The 25,448-nt window shown below is 38.7% G+C and overlaps 1 protein-coding gene across 6 annotated transcripts in view; it reads right to left on the bottom strand.

Annotated features, from left to right (window-relative positions):
• LOC132826759 (mucin-2-like) overlaps positions 1 to 25,448 on the bottom strand; it is a 150,260-nt gene that overhangs the window by 122,324 nt on the left and 2,488 nt on the right. For all 6 annotated transcript variants that reach the window (XM_060842933.1, XM_060842936.1, XM_060842939.1 and 3 more), the window contains exons 2-16: positions 21,016 to 21,084; positions 19,677 to 19,905; positions 17,305 to 17,422; positions 16,019 to 16,097; positions 15,782 to 15,873; positions 12,063 to 12,258; positions 11,801 to 11,926; positions 6,790 to 6,910; positions 6,552 to 6,690; positions 6,365 to 6,457; positions 6,201 to 6,273; positions 5,976 to 6,113; positions 4,784 to 4,939; positions 2,323 to 2,417; positions 244 to 370 (exon numbers count right to left, since the gene is read on the bottom strand). In XM_060842933.1, the coding sequence (XP_060698916.1) occupies positions 244 to 370; positions 2,323 to 2,417; positions 4,784 to 4,939; positions 5,976 to 6,113; positions 6,201 to 6,273; positions 6,365 to 6,457; positions 6,552 to 6,690; positions 6,790 to 6,910; positions 11,801 to 11,926; positions 12,063 to 12,258; positions 15,782 to 15,873; positions 16,019 to 16,097; positions 17,305 to 17,422; positions 19,677 to 19,905; positions 21,016 to 21,084 (1,851 nt within the window). The remainder of the gene's footprint in view (positions 1 to 243; positions 371 to 2,322; positions 2,418 to 4,783; positions 4,940 to 5,975; positions 6,114 to 6,200; positions 6,274 to 6,364; positions 6,458 to 6,551; positions 6,691 to 6,789; positions 6,911 to 11,800; positions 11,927 to 12,062; positions 12,259 to 15,781; positions 15,874 to 16,018; positions 16,098 to 17,304; positions 17,423 to 19,676; positions 19,906 to 21,015; positions 21,085 to 25,448) is intronic.

Raw genomic sequence — 25,448 nt, 5'->3', positions numbered from 1 at the left:
GCCTAATGCAGTTACTTTAATCAACCTGTTCAGTTTTGTTATGGCATACCCTAGGGCAGGTGAGACTTGACACAGGCCTTTCAGCCCACAAACAGAGGTACTACTGCTGGACCACAAAACCTTGCAGCTCTATGTAACAGATAACGAAAGCAATTTTTTTGAGAATCCACCAAGATCAAGTTGCCCCTGTATTTTTAATTTCCTTATTTCATTTTACTAAACATAAGCAAAATCATAGCATACCACAGATGTCTTTTCTCCAATTTCTGATGATGAGACCATGAACTGCACACTCGTGAACATACGCTCCCAATCCTGCACACAGGCAGTCATTGATGTTCTCACAGGCACAGGTAGCAGCTACACACATCTGAGTAAATAAAGCTAATTGTTAAAACAATTATACTTTATTTGAAATATTTGTGTAATACAATTCTATTTTTAATTTACATTTGCAATGTATGGTACACATGATCATAATTCAGTTTTGTAGATTTTGATGTGTTGTTTCTGTGTGAGTTATTCTGTAATAAACTTCTGTTCATTATAGAATTGTAAAAGGCCTACAGGTGGTAACAGGCCATTTGGTCCATCAAGTCCTCACCAACCCTCCAAAGAGCATCCCATCCAGATTCATCCTTTCCCTGTAACCCAGCATTTTCCAAGGCTATTCTACCTGTCTGCACATCACCGGACCCTGCAGGCACTTTAGATTGCCCAACCCTCCTCACGTGTAGATCTTGAGACTGCAGAAGGAAACTGGAGCACCCAGAGGAAACTCACACAGACACGGAGAGAATGTGCAAAGTCCACAGAGACAGTTACCCGAGGGTGGAATCAAACCTGGGTCCCTGGTGCTGTGAGGCAGCAGTGCTAAACACTGAGCCACCATGCTGTCTTATTCTTTATTAATACTCAACAGACAGTACATGAGATGTACTGCATTATAGTTTATTCCGGAGCATTACTTTGACAGCACCTTCTAAACCTGCAACCTCTGTCACCTCGGAGGACAATGGTAGCAGGTGAAATGAAATCACCATCTCCTGCATGTTCCTCTCCAAGCCCCACACCATGGTGATTTGGAACCATATCACCAGGCCACAATTCATTTACCTTCTTCCCAACATTACTGGGAGCGGAATGACCCCACATCATGGAATGCAGCGGTTCACAAAAGCAACTTTTCACCACCTTCTCAAGGACAATTAGGGATGGGCTTTAAATGCTGGCCTGGCCTATCACATACACATCCCTTGATCAAATTAATAAAACTTCAGCTGATTGACTTTCCATCAATTATCACAATTATCAAGACTTTATGCATAATTTCTAACTAGAAAGAAAGCAATCATACTTGCATTTATAAAGCACTTCTTTAATTTGGGATGTTTAAAAGCATTTTATTACAGTGTTGCTGTAATTTTGTTAAGAGCGCCAAGTACTTTCCACACAGTAAGATTTCACAAATGTTACCATAAATTATCAGACTAAATGCATTAGTGATGCTGTTTGAGGGCTAACTGCTGACAAGCACCATTAGGAAATTCATGGGCTGAATTTTCACCTTCAAGCTGGTTACTAGGAGTCAGGGTATTTCCTGGCTTGATGCACCCACCTCGGGAGAAACCATCTGCCAAGAGGGCATTTCCATTCTGGGGAAGAATGGGTTGGCCTTGTGTCCCCAGAATGAGTTTATAAGCAGCACATGGGCTGTTGGATACAGAAGCAGGTTGATTAAAAGGCCCATATCAGTGTGAAAGAAATTCCTCCCACCTATAATAGTAGGATCCTTTAGCCCTCCCCATACACACATTCCCTATCCCTGTTATCTAATGAGCCCAACCTCCATAACCCGCATGCAGCAAATCTCATGTCCTCTCATTACTGCTATGCCATGCTATGCCCCTCTACCCACTCCACTGGCACTTCATATCTTCCATTCTAAGTTATGCTTCTCTACATTCTGCCATTCCTATCATTAACATGCCTACCCTGCAATGGAGCCGGCCAATTAGGGAAACAAGATATCAGCTCACACCCTTCACCTGCTCTGAAGCCAACTGAGACAGCAGGAAATAGGAATCCCACAATGGGTCCTGGCTACCATTTTCACACCTCAATGAGTCTTCCTGCCTCTATGAGGATCCATTCCCATTTGAAATGTTCACCTGTGAAGGTTAATGATGCCTGATAATACAGCACACCCTCTGTACTGCAATGAAGTAGCAACCTAAATTATATGGTGAGGTCTCTGGAGTGTGACTTGCATCTATGACCAAGTGATAACAATTGACAGAATTTATAAGGTTGAACTCTTACTCGATAGTATTTCATGTAATCCACTGTCGAATGGCAAACAGAGAATACACCTGCTGGATCTTTTAAATGGGAGCAATGCAGCTTGGCGTAGAGTTCTGTAATCAAGTTTCAAAGTGTCATTATTTTTTAATAGTTGTATCCAAACATTAACATGTATAATGGAGTCTTCTTATTTATTCTCAGACTAAAAGATACTTTCATATCTCTTGTTCATGAAGAGTTGTTCCATAGTTGTTGTGCAACCCCACGTTATAGAAAAATCATGCTTTAGCGATAGCGTTTAAAGTGTTGGTGATTTAATTGCTTTAGAGACAACACACATTTTAAAAGATTGCGCTTTAGAAATAATATCCCCAATTTGTCATTCATGTTATATTGAATTTGCATTGATGGAACACAGATTACAGCAGAACCACCTGTATGCCAGCTTAGAGTTCTACTTTCTGAGGAGAAATGTTTGTCAGTTGGTAAATAAAAATCAAAGCAAGCAATTGTATCACTGATTCTATATTGAGTCCAAGAAATATATTTTTTAAACAATTCTGTGGATTTGATTCTTAGGTAGATAAGGAAATAATTTTATTATTGTCTTTTGAATTCCCCAAATGCAGAATTTACAAATTCCTTAGTAAAGGTGAGTTTTGACACCTGTAGTATCGAATCACATTTTATTATCTAGATTTAAAAAAACCTATATCAGTGAAAAGAAAGAGGCTAGTGACAGTGAATCTGAACATTTCTACGTCAGAGACACAGAACATTATAATGAGGAATAAGAAAATGGTGGATGTGTTATGCAATGTGTTTTTTTGTTCATCTTCATAGCTGAGGGCACAAAGAATATCCTATGAACTGTGGGAAATTGAGTTTCTTATGAGGGAGAGAAATTAATAGCAATAAAGAAAAAGTACTGGAAGAGGTAATGGCTGATATTTTCCCTGGATGGATGGCCCACATCTGGGGGTGTACAATAGAATTGGATGCAGTGGCATCCTTCAGACTTCCTGAGGTACTCGAATCTATAATCCAGTTGTTAAAACGAATGTCTTAATACTGTCCCTATCAAATTAGCTTTGCAAATCTGAATGTGTTGTGATCGTTGAAACTCCATTTTTATGTAACAAAGTAAGATCATGGCAGTACAACAAAGATCAGGAATGTTTCATTCTTACCTTCTTCCAATATAATCCCAGACCATCAATTTTCAATCCTGCCAATTCCCACAACTGAGTACCTCCCACTCTTTGATTTCCTCAAAATCAGCCTAACTCCAGTCTCTATTCTCAATGATTTTATGCCCCCACTTTAATTCCTCACACCCTTTCCTGAAACCAGTTTCTGACCAAGTGAATCTATTTCTCACATGCCTTTAGTGCACTGTGGTCCCTAATCTTCCATTGCTTTCGCCAGCTGGCTCTGCATACTTCTGGCTTGTTGGAATGCAGGGTTGAGCACTGAAATAAAAAGGGCTCTACCATTCAGTTACAAGGACTGAGCAAGGAGTAAGTTTGCCTGCATTTCTGTCTCAAAGAGGACTTGAGCAGGACACACAAAGGTGACTAATATAGATAATGTTTTAGATATGAAAAAGCTACAATAGAACTGTTATATCATGGATTAAGAATTAAGACATTTGTTAGGTCTATGTGGTTCAAATCTAGAGGTGTCAAAACTCACCTCAACTAAGAAATTTATAAATTATGTATATGAGTTATTCAAGAGACAATTTGATAAAATTATTACCTTATCTACTTAAGAATCAATTCCATTGAGTTGTTTAAAAAGCATATTTATTATAGAAACATTACCAATGCCAGTTGATAAACATTGATACATTGGGAGACTCTTTTCCTTTTCTGATTATTTTTTGATTCAGCTATGTATCCAAATTTCTCTTAATTGCTTGGATTGCCTCTTCTCCAATATCATTTATGTTAAGGTCTCCTGAGTATAAATCAATTTGACACAAAATGTTACTACAGATTTCCCACAATATGCTTCTAGTGACCACCTTGAGTTTATACTTTCATATTATCAATTCATTAAACAGTGGAAACATTAGTTTGCCTCAACAATGTGCCTGCATGTCAACCCTACACAGGCCAAATTTGAATGGTTCCATATCCAGAATCAATCATCTTCTTTTAATGATACTGCTGGTCATTGCGAAATGAATAAAGGATTGTGAGCAACTTTATGCTGTGGGTTTGTTTCTTGAAGACAATGCTTTAGTAACCTAAAATTAATGCAACATTGTTGAAAAAAACCCCTTATAGTCAACAGAGAAAAGACCTTGCCATTTGGTTGCACCAGGTTGAAATTCCGACAGTAGTTGAAAGGGCACTTTCCTGAATCACCTCATTATCAAACTTGAATTTACTTTGATGTCTTAATTTTTTTTTAATTCCAAAGTGAACTGACTATTACATTAGTCAGAAGGAACACTGTATTGGATCATTACCATTTTCTGAACTGACGCAAGGAGAAGGTATTGTTGCTTCAGGACAACTGTCTTCAGTCTCCCAGGAGTTAGCAAAAGTAATGGGTGTACTCTCCACAATGCCCTGTGCAGAAAAGAAGTCGTCATCGGCATCATCATTGAAAGTGCCACATAAACCTGGGAAACAAACAGTACAGATCATCTCAAGAGAGCAGTTACATCACATCCATTCTGACTGCTTTCAAGGTTCTACAATATTTAATTGGGAGATAAGGAAACTTAATCAGACTCATATAGCTTTATGAAGCAAAATTGAGTTTGAATTTCAGAAATATCAATATATTATGTCAGTTTACATCTATGTCTGTGTTCAACATGGCTGTGTTAGGACATTTGCTAGGATTAATCTGCACTTGCATTTTCAGGCCAAATGTTGTTGCCACTTGAATGAACTTTGAGGATTGCCAAACCTCATTTGCAAAATCATTTATTGTAATCATATTATATAGAGCAATCCCTTTGAAACTTTCCAATTCTTTGCCCATAAACGTGGTGGAAAACCAGGACATAGAGTAAAGCAGTTGGAATGGTCGCAAAATGGGCTGTACACAAAGTAACCATTGGAAGCAGAGCAACTGAATGGAGAATGGGCCATGGCCAATAGAGGCTGAGTAGGATCACCAATGAGAGACTGCCATATCTGGGGAAGAGAGCAGAATACAGCAGCAAGCTGCAATTTTGCTAATCTATTCATAGTAAAGAGGAAAGAAGGGGAAGGCAGAAGAAGCTCAGAAGGTTTGGAATGCAACTGTTACAACTTATAACATGAAGAAAAGAGGTGAAAGGTGCAAACTATACCTTATTTTGTATCTAAAGCTTATATAATTGTTTAATTTACTATTATTTATGGTTAAATCTTATATTCTGGATGGAGTAAGCATGGAAAACATTGGCCCCTTCTTTTAATCACCATGGATCTCATGAGGTTGCAACTGGAAATGGGGACCTTGCCGTATTAATGTGCGCTTTGCTCTCAGCCTATTAATTATGCCAGGGAAAGGTTTCTCTTCACTCAAGGTATTAGCAGAGGAGCTTTGTGTAAATGTCATCATGCTGTTCATGTGTGGAGCCAATTCAACTCTGAGTTTTTCCCTTTGAATGCAGAGTTGTAAACTGAGTCTTTATTCAATGAGAACCTCTTTCTGAGCCAAACCTTTGGTGCTTCCTTTCACATCGTCAGACAATGAGATGTAAAGCTGCATAACTGGATCAATCTGCACTTGCATTTTCAGGCCAAATGTTGTTGCCACTTGAATGAACTTTGAGGACTGCCAAAATATTATTATTTCTCCTGTTGAATAGAAAAAGTACATTTTTTAATTCACTTTAATCATTTAGTTATTTATCTCATAAAATGGAGCAAAGTTTTTTTTTTAACCTGTTTTCAGAGGACTTGCAACTTTATTTCCATCTAAGTACATACTGCCATCATTGTTGATGACAATGTTGGTCTATAAAAAAGAAAGACATGTTAATGCGCCAGTTTAGCGATAATACTGATGGAAATGAAGAATAAAAAGAAATGTCTGGACAAATTCTCACCTGATTCTTCGTTAGGGTAACACGCTGCAAGCATGCCTGCTTAAATGCTGCTTGACACTGATGGATCGTTACCTTGACATTCCAGTCATTTGTCTGTTTTTTTATTGGGAAGGGAAAATGGTTAAAATAAAACTAGTTGATTTAACATTGTAAACTTAATTTTCAACAGCTAATATGCCACACGTACTAAAACTGCGTAGTACGAACAATCTCCGAACAAATTGTAGAAGGTGTTATCGAATGTTGTAAAATATGTTGCTTCTTCAATGGTACATCTCCCAGGACAGTGGCGGTAAGAGCATGTCCATTTTCCACTTTCACAAACGCTGTGATTGAAAAGAAGAAGCAACAACAAAATAATTGTAGTTTCACAGCAATATAGGCACATTTAGGGCAATAGATAATAAATGGACTGAAAATCATACCATGACTGGCATGAAGTGTTTCTGATCTCTCCAACTTGATAAATCTGTCCACTGTATTCACAAGGACATACACTCTCTGTAATGCACCTGTTAGTGCCTCTTACATTATCCAGAACTTTCCCTTAAAGAAGTAAAAATTAATATATAAGAACATTAATTCACAAGGCAATGTACACACTTTTTATTTAAGGAGGCAAAAATGTTGCAATATTCTTATTATGGTACCGTTTCAACAGTACTGCAGGAATTTTAATGTCAGCGAAAATATAAATAAAAACCAAAAGAACTGCGAATGGTGTAAATCAGAAACAAAAATAGAAATTGCTGGAAAAGCTCAGCAGGTCTAGCAGGAATAAAGAGCACTGGGCTAATGGTAAGATTCTTGGAAGTTTAGATGAGCAGAAAATTCTCAAGGTCCATGTACACAGCTCCCTGACAGATGCCAAGTCAGGTTGATAGGATTGTTAAGAAGCCATACGACGTGTTAGCTTTTATTGGTAGAGCAATTGAGTTTTGGAGCCATGAGGTCAAGAAGCAGCTGTACAAAACTCTAGTGCAGCCACACTTGGGAATATTAAGTACAGTTCTGGTCACTGCATTAAAGGAAGGATGAGGAAGCTTTGGAAAGGGTTCAGAGGTGTTTTATTAGGATGTTACCTGGTATGGAAGGAAGGTCTGACGAGAAAGGCTGAGGGACTTGAGACTTTTTCATTAGAAAGAAGAAGGTTGAGAGGTGACTTAATTGAGACATATAAGATAATCAAAGGGTTATACATGGTGGACAATGAGAGCCTTTTTCATTGGGTGGTGATGGCTAGCATCGGGGATATAGCTTTAAATTGAGGGGTGTTAGATATAGGACAGATATCAGAGGTAATTTCTTACTTAGAGAGTAGTAGCGGCATGAAACGCTTTGCCTGTAACAGTAGTAGACTTGCCAATGTTTAGGGCATTTAAATGGTCATTGGATAAGCATATGGGTGAAAGTGGAATAGTGTCGGATAGATGGGCTTCAAAGTGGTTCCACAGTTCAGTGCAACATCGAGGGCCTGTACTGTGCTGTAATGTTCTATGTTCTAACTGTGAAGTGAAATCAGAGTTAAATTTCAGGTCCAGTGACCCTTTCTCAGAATTCAGGTGTTAGGATGAAGGGTCACGCAAAACACAGTGAAATTGTACATACATGTCGATGCTTACTCTTTAAAAATTCATTCATAAGATATGGATGTTTTGACAAGGCTAGCATTTACTGCCCACCTCTGATTGAGAAAGTGCTGATGACCTGCCATTTTGAACGACTACAGTCTGTAATGAGGAGGCTATACCAAGGGAATTTCAGAGCTTTGATCTAGCAGTTATGAAGCAGCATGATATATTTCCCCAGCAGAATCATGCATAACTTAGAGGAGTATCTGCAGATTCACATATTTCCATCTCTATTTCGCTAAAATTTTCCCATTTTGGATTATCTCTGCATCTAATTTTCCCTTCTTCGGTGCAAGTAAGCAAGTAGGAGAAAGTGAGGACTGCAAATGCTGGAGATCAGAGCTGAAAATGTGTTGCTGGAAATGCCCTGAAGAAGGGTTCATGCCCGAAACGTCGACTCTCCTGCTCCTTGGATGCTGCCTGACCTGCTGTGCTTTTCCAGCAACACATTTTCAGCTCTGCAAGTAAGCAAGTGTCAGCATTGATCAAGAAGGGTTTTGAAACATTAGCACAGGATTTTCACTGAAAATGGTCTCAATAGTTTCACCCACTGACTTTCCATTCATTGCATTGATGAGGTTTCCATTTCCCATTTGCATCTCCTTCAAAGTTCTGGGAAGACCTGAGCAAGATAATGAGAATACAGTGCAAACTGTACTGTGTCACAATAAACTTATTAGATCACTGCATTAACTTTGTTGTTTGGAGTTTCCTTTTTTGTTCTGGTCAAAATAAGGTAGGAAACATGCATTAAAAAGAAAATTCCACTTCTAACCCACCCCACCTCCACCCTTTGTGATGTTGGCAGTATTTGATGCAACAGTGGGGGAACATTTAGGCAATGCTGACCACAAGACAGTATGGTTCAAATTTGTTCTGGACATACAAAAGATGGCCTGTAAATGATGGCTTTGGATTGGGGGATTTGTTAAAATAGAGCAGGATATGGTTACAGTAGACTGGGAACAGGTCCTTATAGATTAGTCAATCTACTTGAAAAGGCATGGGTTAGTTATGCATAGTCAGCATGGCTTTGTGAGACAGAGGTCATACCTAAATTTGTTAGAATTTTTCAAAAATGTGATCAAGTGGGTGGATGACGGAAGTTCAGTTGATGTAGTTTTTAGCAAGGCTTTTGACAAAGTTCCAAATGGGAGACTGATTAAAACACTTCAAATAGATGGAAACTTGACAAGATAGATTAGGAACTGGCTTAGTAACAGGACACAAAGGGTAGTGTGAAAAGCCGTTTGAGTGACTGGAGGCCAGTGTCCAGCAATGTACCACAAAGATATGTACTGGAACCTTATTGTTTGTTACATACATAAAAGATATGGATGAAAATGTGGGGGAATGTTAAGCAAACTTACCAAAGACACCAAAATTGATAGAGTGGTTAAATGCAAGGAAGATGGTTGCAAGCTGCAGGAAGACATAGATGGGTTGGTCAGATGTGCAAACCAGATGGTATTTAACTCTGATAATGTGAGGTGATGCACTTCAGAAGAAAAAACAAGATGAGGGAGTATATAGTGAATGATAGGACACAGGCTGGCTTAGAGGAACATAGGGATCTTGGGGTAGTTATTTCCTGAAGTCATTGGAGTATGTGAATAGGATAGTTAAGAAAATATGTGGGACACTCATATTCTATGCTATGATGAAAGCAAGAGCAAAGTAGGTAATGCTGGAGCATTGGTCAGGCCACAGCTGGAGTACTGTGTGCAGTTCTGGTCACCTCATTACAGAAAGGATGTGGTAGCCTTACAGAGGGTCTAGACGTGGTTCATGCGGATGTTGCCTGGGGTGTAGAAGTTAAGCCATTGAGAGACTAAACAGACTTGGACTGTTTTCTCTAGGGCAAAGAAGACGAGAAAGGGACGTGACAGAAGTGTATAAAATTACAAGGGGTATGGACAGGGTGAGTACAGAGCAGCTGTTCCACTTGTTTCAGGGGTCAATCGTGAGAGGGCATGGTTTTAGAGTAAGGGGCAGGAAATTCAGAGGGATTTGAGAAAATTCCTTTTCACTTAACAGAATTTAGAACGCACTTCCAGGGAAGGTAGTGGAGGCTGGAAACTCTCCAACCTTTAAAGAATATTTGGATGAATACTTCAAATATCATAATATTAAAAGGATATGGGACAAACACAGGAAATTGGGATTTGCGTACTTTTACTGGTCGTGATGTCAGTGCAGACTCAACGAGTCAAAGGACCTTTTCTGCACTCTATGACTATGAATCCATGTTTTCATTGTCTTTGTTTGCCTCCCATTCTGAAAGTGTTACAGGACTTGAGGTCCAGGGGTCGGGCAGGTTTCCTTGGTGTCTGCCTGTGTTACTGCTAGCTCCCAGTGATCCCAATGATAGTGACCCTGAGGTCTGAAATGGAAGGAGAGAGCTTTGTAGCAGTTAAGCTCACTTTCCATTGCACAAAAAGAAACCATGAGGGTTGGGCTCGGAAAACAGTTTGCAAATTACTTTAATAACCAAAGATAGCTAGAAGAAATCAGTAGTTAGTAATGCAGAAAGATAACCAGAACTATGAAGTCCAATCAAAGTATAAACTATCCATCATTTCCCGACTGCATTGGCTGATCTGTCAGACAGGCAAAAGTGAGGAATACAGATGCTGGAGATTAGAGTAAAGAGCGTGGTGCTAGCAAAGCACAGCAGGTCAGGCAGCATCCATGGAACAGGAAAATCAACATTTGGACAAAAGCTCTTCATCTGGAATCTGCCAGACAGCTTTTCTCATTTTCAGGCAGCCCAGAGAGGCCTGTTTCCAACATAGCAGAGAGTATTGTGTAAAGTGACTTCCTTGATGAATTAGAGTCACCTCTCTTACATGAAGTGAAGGTATGAGGAGTGTTCTCTGAAAATACATGGCGGATATGACCCTCTGTGCAATCCAATCTCCACCTCGTTTCTCAGTAACATAGCTGACCAATAAACACTGGAACATCCACCCCATATGTAATGACTTTGTGTCTCCCAGTTACCAAATCCCTTGACCACCCTGATGGATGCAACAGTTCACTATTAGACAGGAAAACAGTAGTACTTCCAGAAACTTCAAAACAGGAGATGTAAAGTCAAAAACACTTCCTCTAAAAGTTGAGTTGTCACCTTTTAAAACAACGTTAGAGAAAGATGCCTTTTAATTCGCACCAGGAGTTGACCAGGATAGAGGAGGTCCATCCAGGTCCAGTAACCAAGGTCTGGGAGCACTAGGAGGTCTGCTATAAGAGTTGGTTGGGGGTCAGGGACATCACATGGGCTGGGGACAAAAGCAACATTGAGACTCGTGATCTCCATCCCTGCCCCAGGTTCGCACAAATGTTCTCTGAACCTACAACATTGAGTTATGAACATTTGTGTCAAATCAGACATAATGTTACTATTGGACATGTCTTCAGTACAAAAAAAAGTACAATTGAGACTATCTGCCTTCCCAGGAGGAAGAGGAGACTTGCCAGAGATTTTCAATAGCAACATTTGTATTATTCTCTACGTTTGGTGCTGTATAACTTAATTTTGGTGACATTTAAATGTCAAGCATGCTGTCTTCCCATTGTAACCATGGGTTTGCACTTTATAGCCTGGTTTTGCACAAAAATCTTTCTCTATCTCCATCATCAGTTGCTTCTGCTATTGTTTTGCCCTTTCGCATTTCTTTTTCAATCAGAATAAATTCAGATTTCTTCAGTTAATACACAATGTCACAAGAATTGAGCAGTAGTTAAATAATTGAATAATACAGGCAAATCAACAGGACCATCAATATCTTTAGCATGTAGTTACCTTCTGGACAGATACAAGTATTCACACACACATTGGACCGTTGTTGGGGATTCGGATCAGTACATGTTGGACTAGAGGAAGGGCCACACTCCTTGTATATTTGATCCCCTGGACAGGTGGGGAATGCTGAAGATAAAATGTTTAAATTTTATTAATTTGACTATTGAAATGCAATTATCGCAACACTAACTCATTAGATCAGGTTTGATTTGAGAGTAAAACTTGATCAATCTTTTATTTACATTGGACAGAAACTACTTACTACACGGCGTCTCTGTTCTCCACTTTTCCCAATACGTAAGGGTTGCTTTATCACAATGCCGTGCAATTTCCGCAAAAGTTGCGCATTGACACCCTGGTCCTTTACAGCTGCAAACATCTGCCCGACAAAGCTTCCAGTATTGCCCAATGATATCAGTGTTAAAGCACGATAAGAATAGTTTTGAAATTGCCCCACACTGTTGAAAATAAACATTCATAACAAGAGAAATTAGTTGCCACATATTTCCAAAGAAGATGTGCACATATTTCTTCAGGGTTTGGGTGGGGTTGAGTACCATGGAGGTTCAGGTGATGGTGTAGATGTCAGGTGTAGATTAAGATAATGGCATGAAGATGCTTCATTATTCATTTTTTTCAGGACCTCTGTCAAAATAATTGGTTCATTTAGAGAGTTCTCAGAAGACACCGTGCCTGGGTATTTTTTTGACAGTCATGAAAAGGACAATGGGACATCTTTTTTCATAGAGATCACAGAGTTTAAGCTAACTACGCAGCCAAGCCTCAAATCAGATTTACTGGACCTCAGCCTCATGCTTATGTCTTGGCTCAGATAACATTCGGAGTTCATTTCAGTGTAGCCTGCTGAGGGGCAGAAAGCTTTTAGAGAAAGAGTCCTTTTCGAGGGTTTGGTGCTGTAACTAAAACGCTGATCCAGCTGTACTTCTGAAAATCTGCTGAAATGAGTCATTCCCCAGCCATGTTCACAACAACAACCAGAAAGCAAATCAACCCATGAATCATCTATTAAGGACCAAAATGCTGACATAGCTTTACACAATTGATTCTAAAAAATCCAGCATTACTTGTCTAGGAAGTTGGCAACGAGAAATACTCCTTGACAGTTTTGGATTACTATGACCCAAATGAATCTGAATTCTCAAATATTGCAAGTGGGCAGTGGGCTTTAAAGAGCAATTATCATAGTTTATACATTCTTTACTTTTCCTATAAAATTAATTCACGGTCACAGGCAAGTTCACGATAAGGTCCCTTTGTTTCCTTTTTAGATATTGACCCATTTAATGTTAATGTTGTATGCACAAAAATGCATAGAAGCTCAATTTTGTCTTCCAAGAGAAAATAGGTTTGGAAGCAGATTGCGAGAAGCAAGTGAAAAGGGTTAAAATGTCAAAATTGAAGGCACATTTTGGGCCGCCTTGTAGTGGAGTGGTAGTGAATCTACCTCTGGACTGAAAGACCCCAGTTCAAGGCGTACCTGCTCTTGAGGTATATAACAACATCTCTGAATAGGTTGATTCGAAAAGTAGGTCAAATAATTTTTTTTCACATTTTGGGCACACCTGTGGTTGTGTCCCTACCCTTGGACCGAGACACCCAGGTTCAAGTCCCACCTGTCCCAGAGGTGTGTAATAACATTTCCTAATAGGTCGATTAGAAAAATGATTTAATAAAAATTAAAAGCACCTTTTAGGAGGTCTCATGTTACAGTGACAGTGTCCCTAGGTTCAAGTCCCACCTGTATCAGAGACATGTAATGATATTCCTGAACAGGTTGAATGGAGAAGGACATTACATTAACTTTAATTTGGGATGCAGCACATTCAGATCTGAGAGAGAAATTATCTTGAGAGAGACAGGTTTCCATCTTTGATTGACTTCTCTGAAGCGCAATGATGTAATTGACTGCACTCAAGGTGCAATCAAATCACCCGCAGATCACCCAGGAACATTTGTCAGGGATTCTTTTCCACCTGGTCTGCAAACACAATTATGTATCTGTGTGCAAAATTACGAGGGAGTTTCCATGATAAAATTATGTTCCAGCCCACCCTCACTGAGCATCTCACACCTTGAAATAAATAGATCAGCTAGCTATAAGCATCGCTGCTTCAAATATGGCTAATGATATCTATGAAGGGACCAAACAATGAAATTTAAAATAACTAGATTCCCAGCCATATAACAATGAGATGTTTCATTCAACCAGCAGTTAGCATACTGGAGATGCCAATATCTGAGCTTTAGACAGGTCTGGAGGTCCAATATGCACCAGCCATTGACTCCAGAATGATAGTAATGTCCAGCACCCTGCACAACTCCGTATAGCAAGGAGGACTAAACCATGAGAATGAATGGATTCAAAGCCTTTTTGAAGCAGGAAGGTGAGGATTAAGAATTTCATGCAAACAGAGCTCCAACAGAAATGCACAATCCCATCCATGATACCCTCATAATGGTGGGTTTCACCTTCATTTCATTAGAGGGCCATGGTTGGCCACCAGTCCCACAATCAACAAAGTAGTCCTTCCCTGATAACCATGGCTCATCTTTAAATCTGTGCCTAATTAACATAGTGAAATTACCAGTTGCCAAACACAGGCAAAAAGTGGGCAAGCTGGGACAGTGATACATGTCATAACAGGCAATAATCTGTGAACATATCAAACTTTATTTCCAACATGAGTTTTTGTTTTAAAAAGTACAGATACAGCCAAACTCGCTGCGGGTTAACTTCATTAACTGTCTGGAGAGAAAGAGCCTGCAGCATCAAACCTGATGAAATGTCAAGGAAGCTTCAAAGGGATTGAGATAAAAGGGGCATATACCTTGCAAACTGAACTGTAATCTGATGTGTGTTTGTAAGACTTTGTTGGAATGTGAGGGTTAAATATTGATCTCTACGTTCACCTTTAGCAAACTTTCCAGGTAAAGACTTCCTTGGGCACCATAAGCTCCAGTGTCAGCAGAATTCTGCAGAGAGGCTTTGAGAGTCATTAAGTATTAGGAGACAAAGGGAATGAATAAGTTAAGAGCCAGATACCAGGGTAAAGCCAAACTATGGTGAAATTAGCAGTCTCTATCTGTGTCACAAAGATATTAACTTGGGTTTGCTTCTTATGCATTTGTACATGACAAATTTGGACTTGATGAATTTAATGAGATGCCTACATGAATGAAACAATATAAAGGACAATGAACTCTTTTTGTATTCTGCAGAATTCTTTTGAACTAGTTTAGAGAATACTGTCCCTGCACTCACTTGAAAAGTTGATCATAAACCCGTACCCAGACACCCATAAACAATTAGAACCAAAATAGGGAACGCGGTTTAAAGAAAAGACAATAGTTTGGCCAAAAGACTTGTTCCTATGTTCCTCTTTAAAGAATTCACAGGAAAAGGCGTTAAACACCAGTTCAATCCTACTCTGTTTGTTAATGACCTAACGTTTGAAACCGTGGACTGATGCACTGTAAAGATCAGAGTTTTGAAACCATCCATTATAACGTCAGTTTACTGCAAGTTAAAGAAAGGAACAGGCTCCCTCTCACTGTAAGTGTCTGTCAGCCAGGTACATATTGAAAGAAACCAGGACACAAGAATTTCAAATAACCTGCAAAGCAAAGAATTCCAAAATCTATTATCAAACTACCAATCTCAATGCTACCAATGACATCCACTTAAACGGCCACAATGTTCAACAATCTACTCCTTGTGAATGACCTACAAAGACTGATTTGTCCAAATTCAAACTTTTATGTTTTGCTAGGACTCACCCCTCATCTGTAGTCTGTGTGTATGTGTATAACGTTATTACTTTGCCCCACCTTTAATAAGGAATAAACATGTATCTGTGGTTAACCGACATGATGGTTTAATCTCTACAGCTAAAGATGCGACCATCAGATTAAACATTTAGCATCATTACTTCTAAAAGATATATCTGATTGTAAACTTACAGAATTGTCTTCACATGATTGGCTTGAATGGGGGTTGCTATAACACGTGTGGCCCAAAACATCTAGTTTGTTTGCATTTAAAAAACTTAAATCTGTAAAAAAAAATATAAAAATTGAACTCATTGCATGATATTGACCAGGAATGAGAATCCACATGTCAGCAATTTTCTGATAACAATACCGAGCAACTAAAACAATCAGAACCTAACAAGGAAAACAACCTTGTATTTGTTTTACCATAATTGCTGCTCCTGTTTTTGTCAAAGTTCCCACAAAGGCCACACAATTGTCCTTGATATTTATCATCGATAGTTAACTACGATAAAGAGTAATTGCAAAGTATTAGGCATGTATTTGAAAAATCATTGCTTGACAGTTTCAACTTATACAAAAAATATGCAAGACATTATGGGTTTCTATCTCTTTCATACATACATCTATTAAACCAACAATCCCCAGAGACGATCATGTAGTGGCAATGTTACAGAATAATTAATCCAGAGGCCAGTACTAAGACTCAAATGGCATAAGTTCAATTTCCAGTACAGCAGCTGCGAGCATTTAAATTCAATTAGTTAAACATTCTGTCATAAAATCCTAATTTCATTAGTGATCATCATGAATTGGCATTACTGAATTGTCAGAGAATCACATGTGGTACACCAAACTTGTTCAGGAGAGGAAATCTTAGGTCTGGCCTGAATGGGACTTCAGACCCATAGAATTGTGTTTGCCCCCTGAAATGGCCTGGCAAGGGCAATTGGGAATTAAACAATGCTGCCATCTGAGAATGAATCTAACGGAAAATGTTATCAAGTGACTGACAATTGAAAACATCATGCTGACAGAGCACTGAAATTCCAGTTGAGCAGCAGGAAATTTAGACTCAGTTTCTTTGTGTTTTGGAAGACTTGATACTGATCTTCAGCACACACAATTAAAGGGTTTCCTGCTCTCCAGATCCAAGGAATTGCTCAAGCTAAGGAACATTTCTACAAAAAAAAATCATCTGATCGAATATCATTGTTTTGAAACGTGATGCTTCTGCCTACTCCAGACGATTTATACCCTTTATAAATCCACAACAAGCTACCAGAGTGTAACCAGGCAGCAAAAGTTTGAATGACAGTGGAACAGAGTTAAACTTTGCTCTTGTCATTAGACCATCATCCAAATCATTTATCAATTCACAGATGTATTAATCCCTACATGAATATATATGAGGAAGACTATTTAAATCTAATCTACTGCTGACTTATGTAGACTATTGTTGGCAATTTTAGAAATTTTCCTTTGCCTGACTTCTAAATATTCATTCAAGGTCATTGTTATTTCAGGGAACAATTATCGATCAATAACAAAGAAATCACTGAGAAACAGACATACATGAACATATTCATAGATTTAAATGTTTTTCCAAAGAATACAAATTATTCTCCTCAGAAGAATATCAGACTTACAAATGTATCTGGATCAAAAATAAAAGTAAAAATGAATGAAACTATTAGATAAAGCTGACTTACCCAAAATGCATCTTGATTATTCCAGTTCACAGATATAGTGTGCTTTCGGTCTGAAAGTTGTGTGTAAATTCCAGTTTTATAGATGCCAATTACTTTGTCATGATATGGTAGACGTACCCTGTAAATTGAAGTTACTTATGAATGAAGCTGTTATTCCAAACTAACCTGAGAAGTCATTAAACTCTCAACTCATACAAGGAATGAACACCTCAAGATTCAACTTTAGAAGACTAAGATCAATTTCAACTTAGCTTGTATATACGTAACTTGGAGCAAGATGTTGGCTCATTACATACAATCAAAGCACTACCAATCCTTTGCATGAACAACACATTAATCTGCTCTCGATCAGCAAAGTGATGGAAAGCATAGTCGGCAGGACTATGAAGAGAAATGTATACAGGAACAACCCGCTCACTGATACTTAGTTTAGGTTTTTCCTGATCTCATTTCAGCGTTGGTCTAAACATGGGATAAAGGGGCAGAGTGTCTAGAGCTGAGGGAGCAATGACTGCTCTCAACATCAAGGCAGTATTTGATCAAATGTCAAGGAGTCCATAAAAAATGAATTAAGCACAATTCAGGGGAATACTCTCCACTAGTTAGAGTCATGCCAACAGAAAGATGGTAGTGGTTTTGAAGGCTAATTATCCTGTCCTCAGAAGATAACTGCAGGAGTTCCTCAGAGTGGTGTCCAAAATATAACCATCTTCAGCTGCTTCATCAATGACCTTCCCTTCAACATAACATCAAAAGTGGAGACGTTGTTGATGAATGCACAATGTTCAGCACCATTTATGAATCGCTGCAGATGTGTTCCTGGAAAAGCTCTGATTCAGCTCTTTTCAGCTCTGATCTCCAGCATTTGCAGTCTTCACTTTCTCCTAGACCATTTATGAATCCTCAGGTACTGATCCAGTACATGTCAATTTACAGCAAGACCTGAACTATATCCAGGATTAGGCTGGTACATGGACATGTAATATTTGCATCACACAACTGAAAAGCCAAAGAGAAATGAGTGGAGTAGATTTTTTTGTTTGCACCCATGCAAACCTCTTTCACATTAGTCAGAAGCAGAAGTTCTGTTTGCAGTGGCAGTTTGTTATAAAGAAGCTGTATTACAAGTAATAATTACACCAAGATACTCTTTAATACTTCAAAATCCAGTGACTTGTGACATAGGGAATATTCCACAAGATGCAGTATTTTGTGCATAACAGTTGGTCTTGTTTATCGAGTGAAATAATGTGCGCCATGACACTAAGAAGAGCACTTCATATAAATTATCATTAAAATAGGTGCAGAACTTGTAGCAACAATTGTGCAATATTTCTGTTATATTCAGTGATTTATTTTAGTTTGCAAGCTATTTCAGTGAGGAATGCACAATGCTGCCCATGTCCAGTAAAATATTTCAATTTATTTGTTGGTTTTTCTGGGCAAGAAAATTTTCAAAAGGAATTTAACTCAGACTTTAATATTAATTCCTCTGGTAACCCATGAATCACATAAAGTTGTTGCAATTAAAACTGTGATTTTGATGAATGGAACTACGACGTTAAATGAGAACTGCCTGCACAATGGCTGTAAAAATTCAGAGGCTGAGAATTCTGTAATAAGTGCACACCAATAACTTATCAATGCTCCTTTGGCAGCGACTTCAAAAGCCACACCTTATAGCCCCTTGAAGGATAAGGTGGATAAATGCAGAACACCCTGCAAGCACCGTACACTCCTGATGTTGAACTTTATTCATCTTCCTTCACTGTCGCTGAAACAAAATCCTGCAATTTCTTCTCTAACAGCTCTGTGAATGCACCTTCAACAGCTAGACTGCAGTAGTTCAATAAGATGACTTATTCTCAAGTCAAGCTAGGGATAATGGTAAAAAATCAGGAGAACATAAAAAGACTGGTAAAAATAAGTATACACACAGCAGCTGAAATTTAACATACAAAAATGCTTCTGATATATTTTTACAGGAAGAGGGAGAAAGAGGAGCTGAAAGATACTGAGTAGTACAAGTGTGCTGGAACAATAAGATCTTGGGGTACATGTGCACAAATCTTTAATGGCGGCAGGGTATATTGAGCAGGCAATTTCAAAAAAAAGCACATTAGATCCTTAACTATACTGGTATGAGAAAACCTTCGTAAAATACTAAATATGCTTTGACTGCAGAATTGTGTTAAATTCTGGGCATAACATTTTAGGGAAAATGCCAAGGTTATGACAGCTTTAGACAAAGAAACTCTGTTCCTATGGCCAATAGTACAAGGGAACAAAAATTTATGATTTTGAGCACAAGATATACAATATGATTTGTTTACATTAAGTAAGTTAAGGGCAGATACAGAAAAAAAACTTACACTGCATCTTGAACTGAAATTGACCCATTCACCAAAAGAATTTTGACCCCTTCTATCTTGATGAATACGTGTTCCAGTTTACCATCTGACCCTCGACGGATCTGGATGTTGAAATCCTCTGCACCATTTGCGCAGTGGCGACTCAGAATGTAGTTGCAGGTTGATGTAAAATGATAAAACTGGTCATCAAACGTCCTGAATGCGCCATTTCCCCATGTGCTGCAAAAGCCTGGAAAAACAGTTGAGATCCCATCAGATAATGATGGAAGAAAGTGGCCTGACAGTGGGTAACAGTAACCTAATCATGGTGCACTCAAATTCAGATATTATTCTTGATCTGTTATTTTCTCATTGAGGAATCCCAGTATCCCAACTCTTCACAATAGGAATGAGTTGATCGGTAAGAAAAGCCTATTATATTGGCTGGTTAACAGTCACAACACAGATTAGGAAACACCTCCAAACATTTGTCCATAACCTCCATGGTTCAATAGCCAAATTTAATAATCAATGGGTAATAGACACTGGGAAAACAGAAAGGGAGAAATTTATTTCAGGTAGTGATGCAAAACAGGCTGCATTGTTTCAGATTGTAAAGAAACTCAAATGTTAGACATAAAGTATAACAAGTATCTGACCCCATACTGTCCATTGTCCCATCATCTGAGATAAATGTGTCTCCCAGACAATTGGCCAAAATGAATGGCTGATATATATTGGGATGAGATAGTATATTTTGTAGTGTCACACAAAAGTGCAGATGAACAGGGAAACCTAGGATTTAAGTAGGAATCAATGATCAGTTTGATGCATTTAAGACAATGGAAGGACTCAATTGAGAAGTACTAAAGGAGACTCATTTTGTCTAATTAAATAATCCAGAATACGGAGGAGCAGTCTTAAAAATTGGAGCTAGTCCATTCAGGAGTGAAATTAGGAAGCTGGACAAACTTGAGGGGTGACTATTCTGTTTGTTTTTTAATGGCGTCTCTTTCATGCTCAATAAAAGTGAGAGTAAGAAAGTCTTAAAAAAAAAGACCAGTGGCATTTTGGATTAATAGATGCTGAACAAACCAACCAGTCTCCTTTCAATACTTCTAAATATAGCTTGAAAGAAAATTTAAAGTTTTTGGTGCACTAGGAGACTTTCCCTGACATTTCAGTAATTTGACCATAATTGATGCTACTCTAATAAATTTAGATATGTTTGATACCTGACATACCAGAGTAGAAAACTTATTATTGTTCTCAACATCAGCATCATCTTCCCGGTACATGCTTTGTAAATAATAGTTTTAAAATTTTGTATTTCTCTATAAGAACGTAAATGCATACTTACCACGGTTTCGGGCTAGTATTGTTTCCTCCAAAGATACAGGGACATGTTTCGCAGATAAGCTATCCAAACCTGGTTCAGAAGAAAATATTTCTATTACATTTGATTTAGATGTACAAGTAACATGGGTACTTTCCATTGTGTTTCATCACTTCCCGTTGTTACTTCAGGAGAGGAGCCATGGAAACACAAGATGAGCAACATATTAGGCTTTAGACACTCTGTTAGTCTATTCCATCCCTAAATACAATCTAATCTTGTCTGAAACGAAGGACAAAACTGAGTCCAGATTCCCTGTATTCCAGTCATCTTGAAATTCACACCAGCGTTAGCACTGACCTTGCCAGTGGGAAATCACACCTGGGTTTCAAGCAGAGGACATTTGCCCAGGCTAAAACAAAAAAAAACAACATGAAGCAATGGCAAATACAACACCACCCAATCAGGGAATAGAATGAATATAAATGTGAGTTATTATCACGGGATAGTATTCTCAGACTCTTGCTGCCCTCTTCCATTATTATCCAGAACCATGGTTTGAAAATTGTGAGGTAATGCCATTTCTATAAGTTTATCCTTTGGAACAATTTTGTGATGCATTTTGTAAAATATACTACAGGTCTCATTATGGAAGTTAGCAAAAGAATTAGCATTGTTGACAAAACCAATTGCTCAACAGTCCCAGCAGTCCAGTGAGACACCTTAACGGCAATAGCCTGAAGCAATCTAAATATATATGTATGTGTGTGTGTGTATATATATATATATATATATTTATTAACAACCCAACGTGATTTTTAGCTGATTACTGAACAAGTCTGAAAATGGTTTGGCGTGTCCTTTCCAGTGTAACAATGTAAAAATTCTCAGAATAAAAATGCTCCTTCTCCAGAGATGGTGACAAAGGGAAATAATTGAGCATGTTAGCCCTGGAGAAACATTTGCCCCTTTATAGCTACCTCACTAATTAAGTTCCAGGTGATAAAGTCCACGCTCAACTTTCTCAATCTGACACCAAATAAATGGCCATTTAAAGATCTCAACGCATCGATTAATGCCATGCCTTCCCAGTGCGTGAGAAAAATGGTAAACTGGAATTGAGAGCAACCTGCCTTTGAAGGTGGGGCAGATTGTGGGCCTGCCCAGTCTGGAGGCAATCAAAAGGTACAGATGAAGTGCAAGACGGTGGACTCTAAAAGTCACCCTTTGCTATTGCCTCCGACACAGTCCCCACCTCCTGCAACACCCAAATATCACTGCTGGATTGCCCAAGGAGCAGGCTTCAATTTGTGGTATTTATGGCACAGAACCTGCTGACCTCTGATTGGCTTGCAGCTTCTAGCAACCTAGGCCGCCATTTTTGAGGCCTGATGGGAGTGCCATCAAGTGAGTTCTCTCTATAGTGGGAGTTGGCATGTGTGTGGCCAATAAACAGGCTGACCCCCACCCATAGTATCAAATAAGAGAAAATGCCATCTTTAATTCATGGCAAACAACCCTTCTGCAATCAAACATTAATTTTTACAAGTATGCTTCAGCTTTTGATTTTCATTGGAAAATTAGCATTTTTAAACTTTTCTTCTTGTTTGCTTTTATATCTGTGTTAGTCTCATTTTTCTTTCCCATTCTTTCTGTCATACTCCGAACATGATTTAACATTTGATTTCTATCTGGCACTTGCCAAATTCCAATCCGTGTGTTCATTAAAGATCATTCAATCTAACTCTGTTCATACAAGTTCCAGATTCCGAGTAGAAGACCCTGTGCTGTGAAAGTTCACTAAATGCAGTTCCACTTTAACCCCATAGAAAGTTTGTGGCCAAGTCTATATGTACTGAATAGAAACTGTCATTCATTGACCAAAAAGAATAAAACTGAGTCCAATGTTTCAGTTTGCTAATCTTTTATCTGTTACACAGTTAGTAGTAGGGCTCTGGGGAGTGCTACCTAACAAAAAGGTCTGAGGTTCAGGAGCATAGTTCCTTGTAATTGGAGTTGTAGGGTAGTGCAGAAGGCATTTTGCATACTTGCCTTCATTGGTCAGTGCATTGGATATACAAGTTAGGACATCATGTTGCGGTTGTACATTGTTTAAGCCACTATTGGAATAATACATTCTATTCTGGTCTCCCTGTTAGAGGGAAGATGTTGCTAAACTTGAACAGGCTCAGGAAAGATTTACAAGGATGTCGCCATGATTGGAGGCTTTGACCTATCGGTAGAAGTTGAATAGGCCGGGACTTTGTTTTGCCCCTGGCGTGTTGGAGACTGAGGGGTCACTTTATAGAAGTTTATAGAATCAGGAGAGGCATGGATTGGGTGAATAGCCAAGGCCTTTATCCCAGGATAGAGGTGTCCAAAACTAGACAGCATAGCTTTAAGGCAATATTTAAAAGGACTTGAGGGGTAACTCTTTCACACAGAACCTGGTGCCTGTATGGAACAAGCTGCCTGGGGAGGTGGAGGAGATTGGCACAATCACATTTAAAAGGCATCTGGATGGGTGAATAGGAAGGACTTTGAGGGATATGGGCCAAATGTTGGCAAATGGAACTGGAACAGTTTAGGATATCCGGTCAGCATAGACAAGTTGAACTGAAGCATCTGGTTCCATGCTGTATAACTTTATGACTCTACAACTCAGTTCTGACAAAAGACCTTCAGACTGAAATGTCACACAAGTTCCTCTCTGTGGTCTTCTGAAACTCACTACTACCTTCAAATAGGCATTAGAGGCCGGCAGACGTGGGAAGCAGTCATCCAGTCTGAGCCTTCCTGGCTCAACCAATCAGTACTCTTCCAGCTTGAAATTGGGAGCAGGATGCCAGTGCAGATAGGTGAAAGGGTGCTTCAAAATCAAGGCAGCCCTTTGCTGAGTTTTTTTTAAAAGTTCCTATTTAGAAAACATTTTTGCACCCAGGTGCCACTAATGGGGAGAGAAAGGGGGGTGTGGGGTGGCATTGATGAAAGCCCTCTCAATGCCAATTTGCAGCTGCAGCTCCATCTAGACAGGCAGAGGAAAAAAAGCCAGATTTCGCTAAATATCCTGGTACCTAAAATTCCTCATTGCTGGGGTCATTCTAGTAAATCTGCTTGAACTCTCTCCAGGGCTTTAACATCCTTCCTTGAACAAGGTACCAGAACTGAGCATAACACTCCATATGTGTCTGATCAATAATTTGTAGAAATGCAGCATCACTTCCTTGCTTTTTATTCCGTGCATCTATTTATAAACTCAAGGATCCTGTCAGCCTTCTTACTAACTGTTTCAACTTGCCTGGCAATTTTCAGGGAATTATGTATTCAATCCCAAAGGTTCTAGTGCTCCTGGATATTCCAGTTGCACAGTTTGGGAATCTGCAAAGCCAATAGTTAAATGTGAACCTCACTAAGTAACATTGAGGTATTATCCCTTTCTACATTATAACATAAATTCATTGGAACAATTTTTGGAAACAATCCTTGGGTTACCAGTCTTCATTAATCATATTAATCTTAAAACTTTAAATTATGCTCCTGTGGTGAGTTTGGAACATAAGTAGGAAGGGAGTTGGGAATAAGGAGTGAATAAATATTTTGCAGCTTGCTCGACTAATTCATATAAATCTGTCCCTCAGCAAAGTAAATAATAACATCCCACACTAGAGTAAATTACACAATCTTGATCCTTGCTCCTTTTTGTTTTGTGTTACAGTGATTAATGATCACATGATTATTCATGTTGTTTAATCTGGTCCAAAAAATGATTTCAAAATATGGTTCTAATATATCCAGGTTTCAAAATTGAATAATTTATGTTTATTGGAAACATGGAGTAAATAATTCTTATGTTATGATAACTTTACAAAGCTAGATGATCTTGTGTTCAGAATTACATAAGTGATCATCACTGTCTCAGCACCTTTATGTATTACCAATAGCAGCAATTTCTTTGGAGCACAATCGTTTTCATCTCATTGTCTGTGAAAATATTGTAAACTTGAGATGCTCCACAAATTTTCAGAGAACTGTTCTTATGTAACTTATATCAAGAACAATAATTTACATTTATATAGAGTCTTTAAAATAGTAACACATCCCAAAAGCATTTCAGAGGACAGTATTAAAGAGAATTCGGCTTTGAGCATTTGAGCAGTCTGGAGAGCTTGCAAATGTTCCTGAGAGAGTTACTGACAGGTTAATAAACACTTTCTACAGTATGTGTACTTTTTTTTAGAAAAAAGGGTTTCTTCAATAAACAATTGGAGAGATTGTCAGTGTTCTATCTCTGAACTGTGTCCTCTGGCCTCTTGCTCATCCCTGTTTTCATTCATTCGTCAGTGATGGTTGTGCCTTCACATCCCTCCATCCTCAGATTCTAAACTGCTCCCTGGACCCTCCCCATTTCTTTCTCCTCCTTTGGGTCACTCCTTAAAGTTTACCTTGTTTGCCAAATT

The sequence above is a fragment of the Hemiscyllium ocellatum genome, chromosome 23 (genome assembly GCF_020745735.1).
Source record: "Hemiscyllium ocellatum isolate sHemOce1 chromosome 23, sHemOce1.pat.X.cur, whole genome shotgun sequence".
NCBI lineage: Eukaryota > Metazoa > Chordata > Chondrichthyes > Orectolobiformes > Hemiscylliidae > Hemiscyllium > Hemiscyllium ocellatum.
This window is presented reverse-complemented; position numbering and strand designations above follow the sequence as displayed.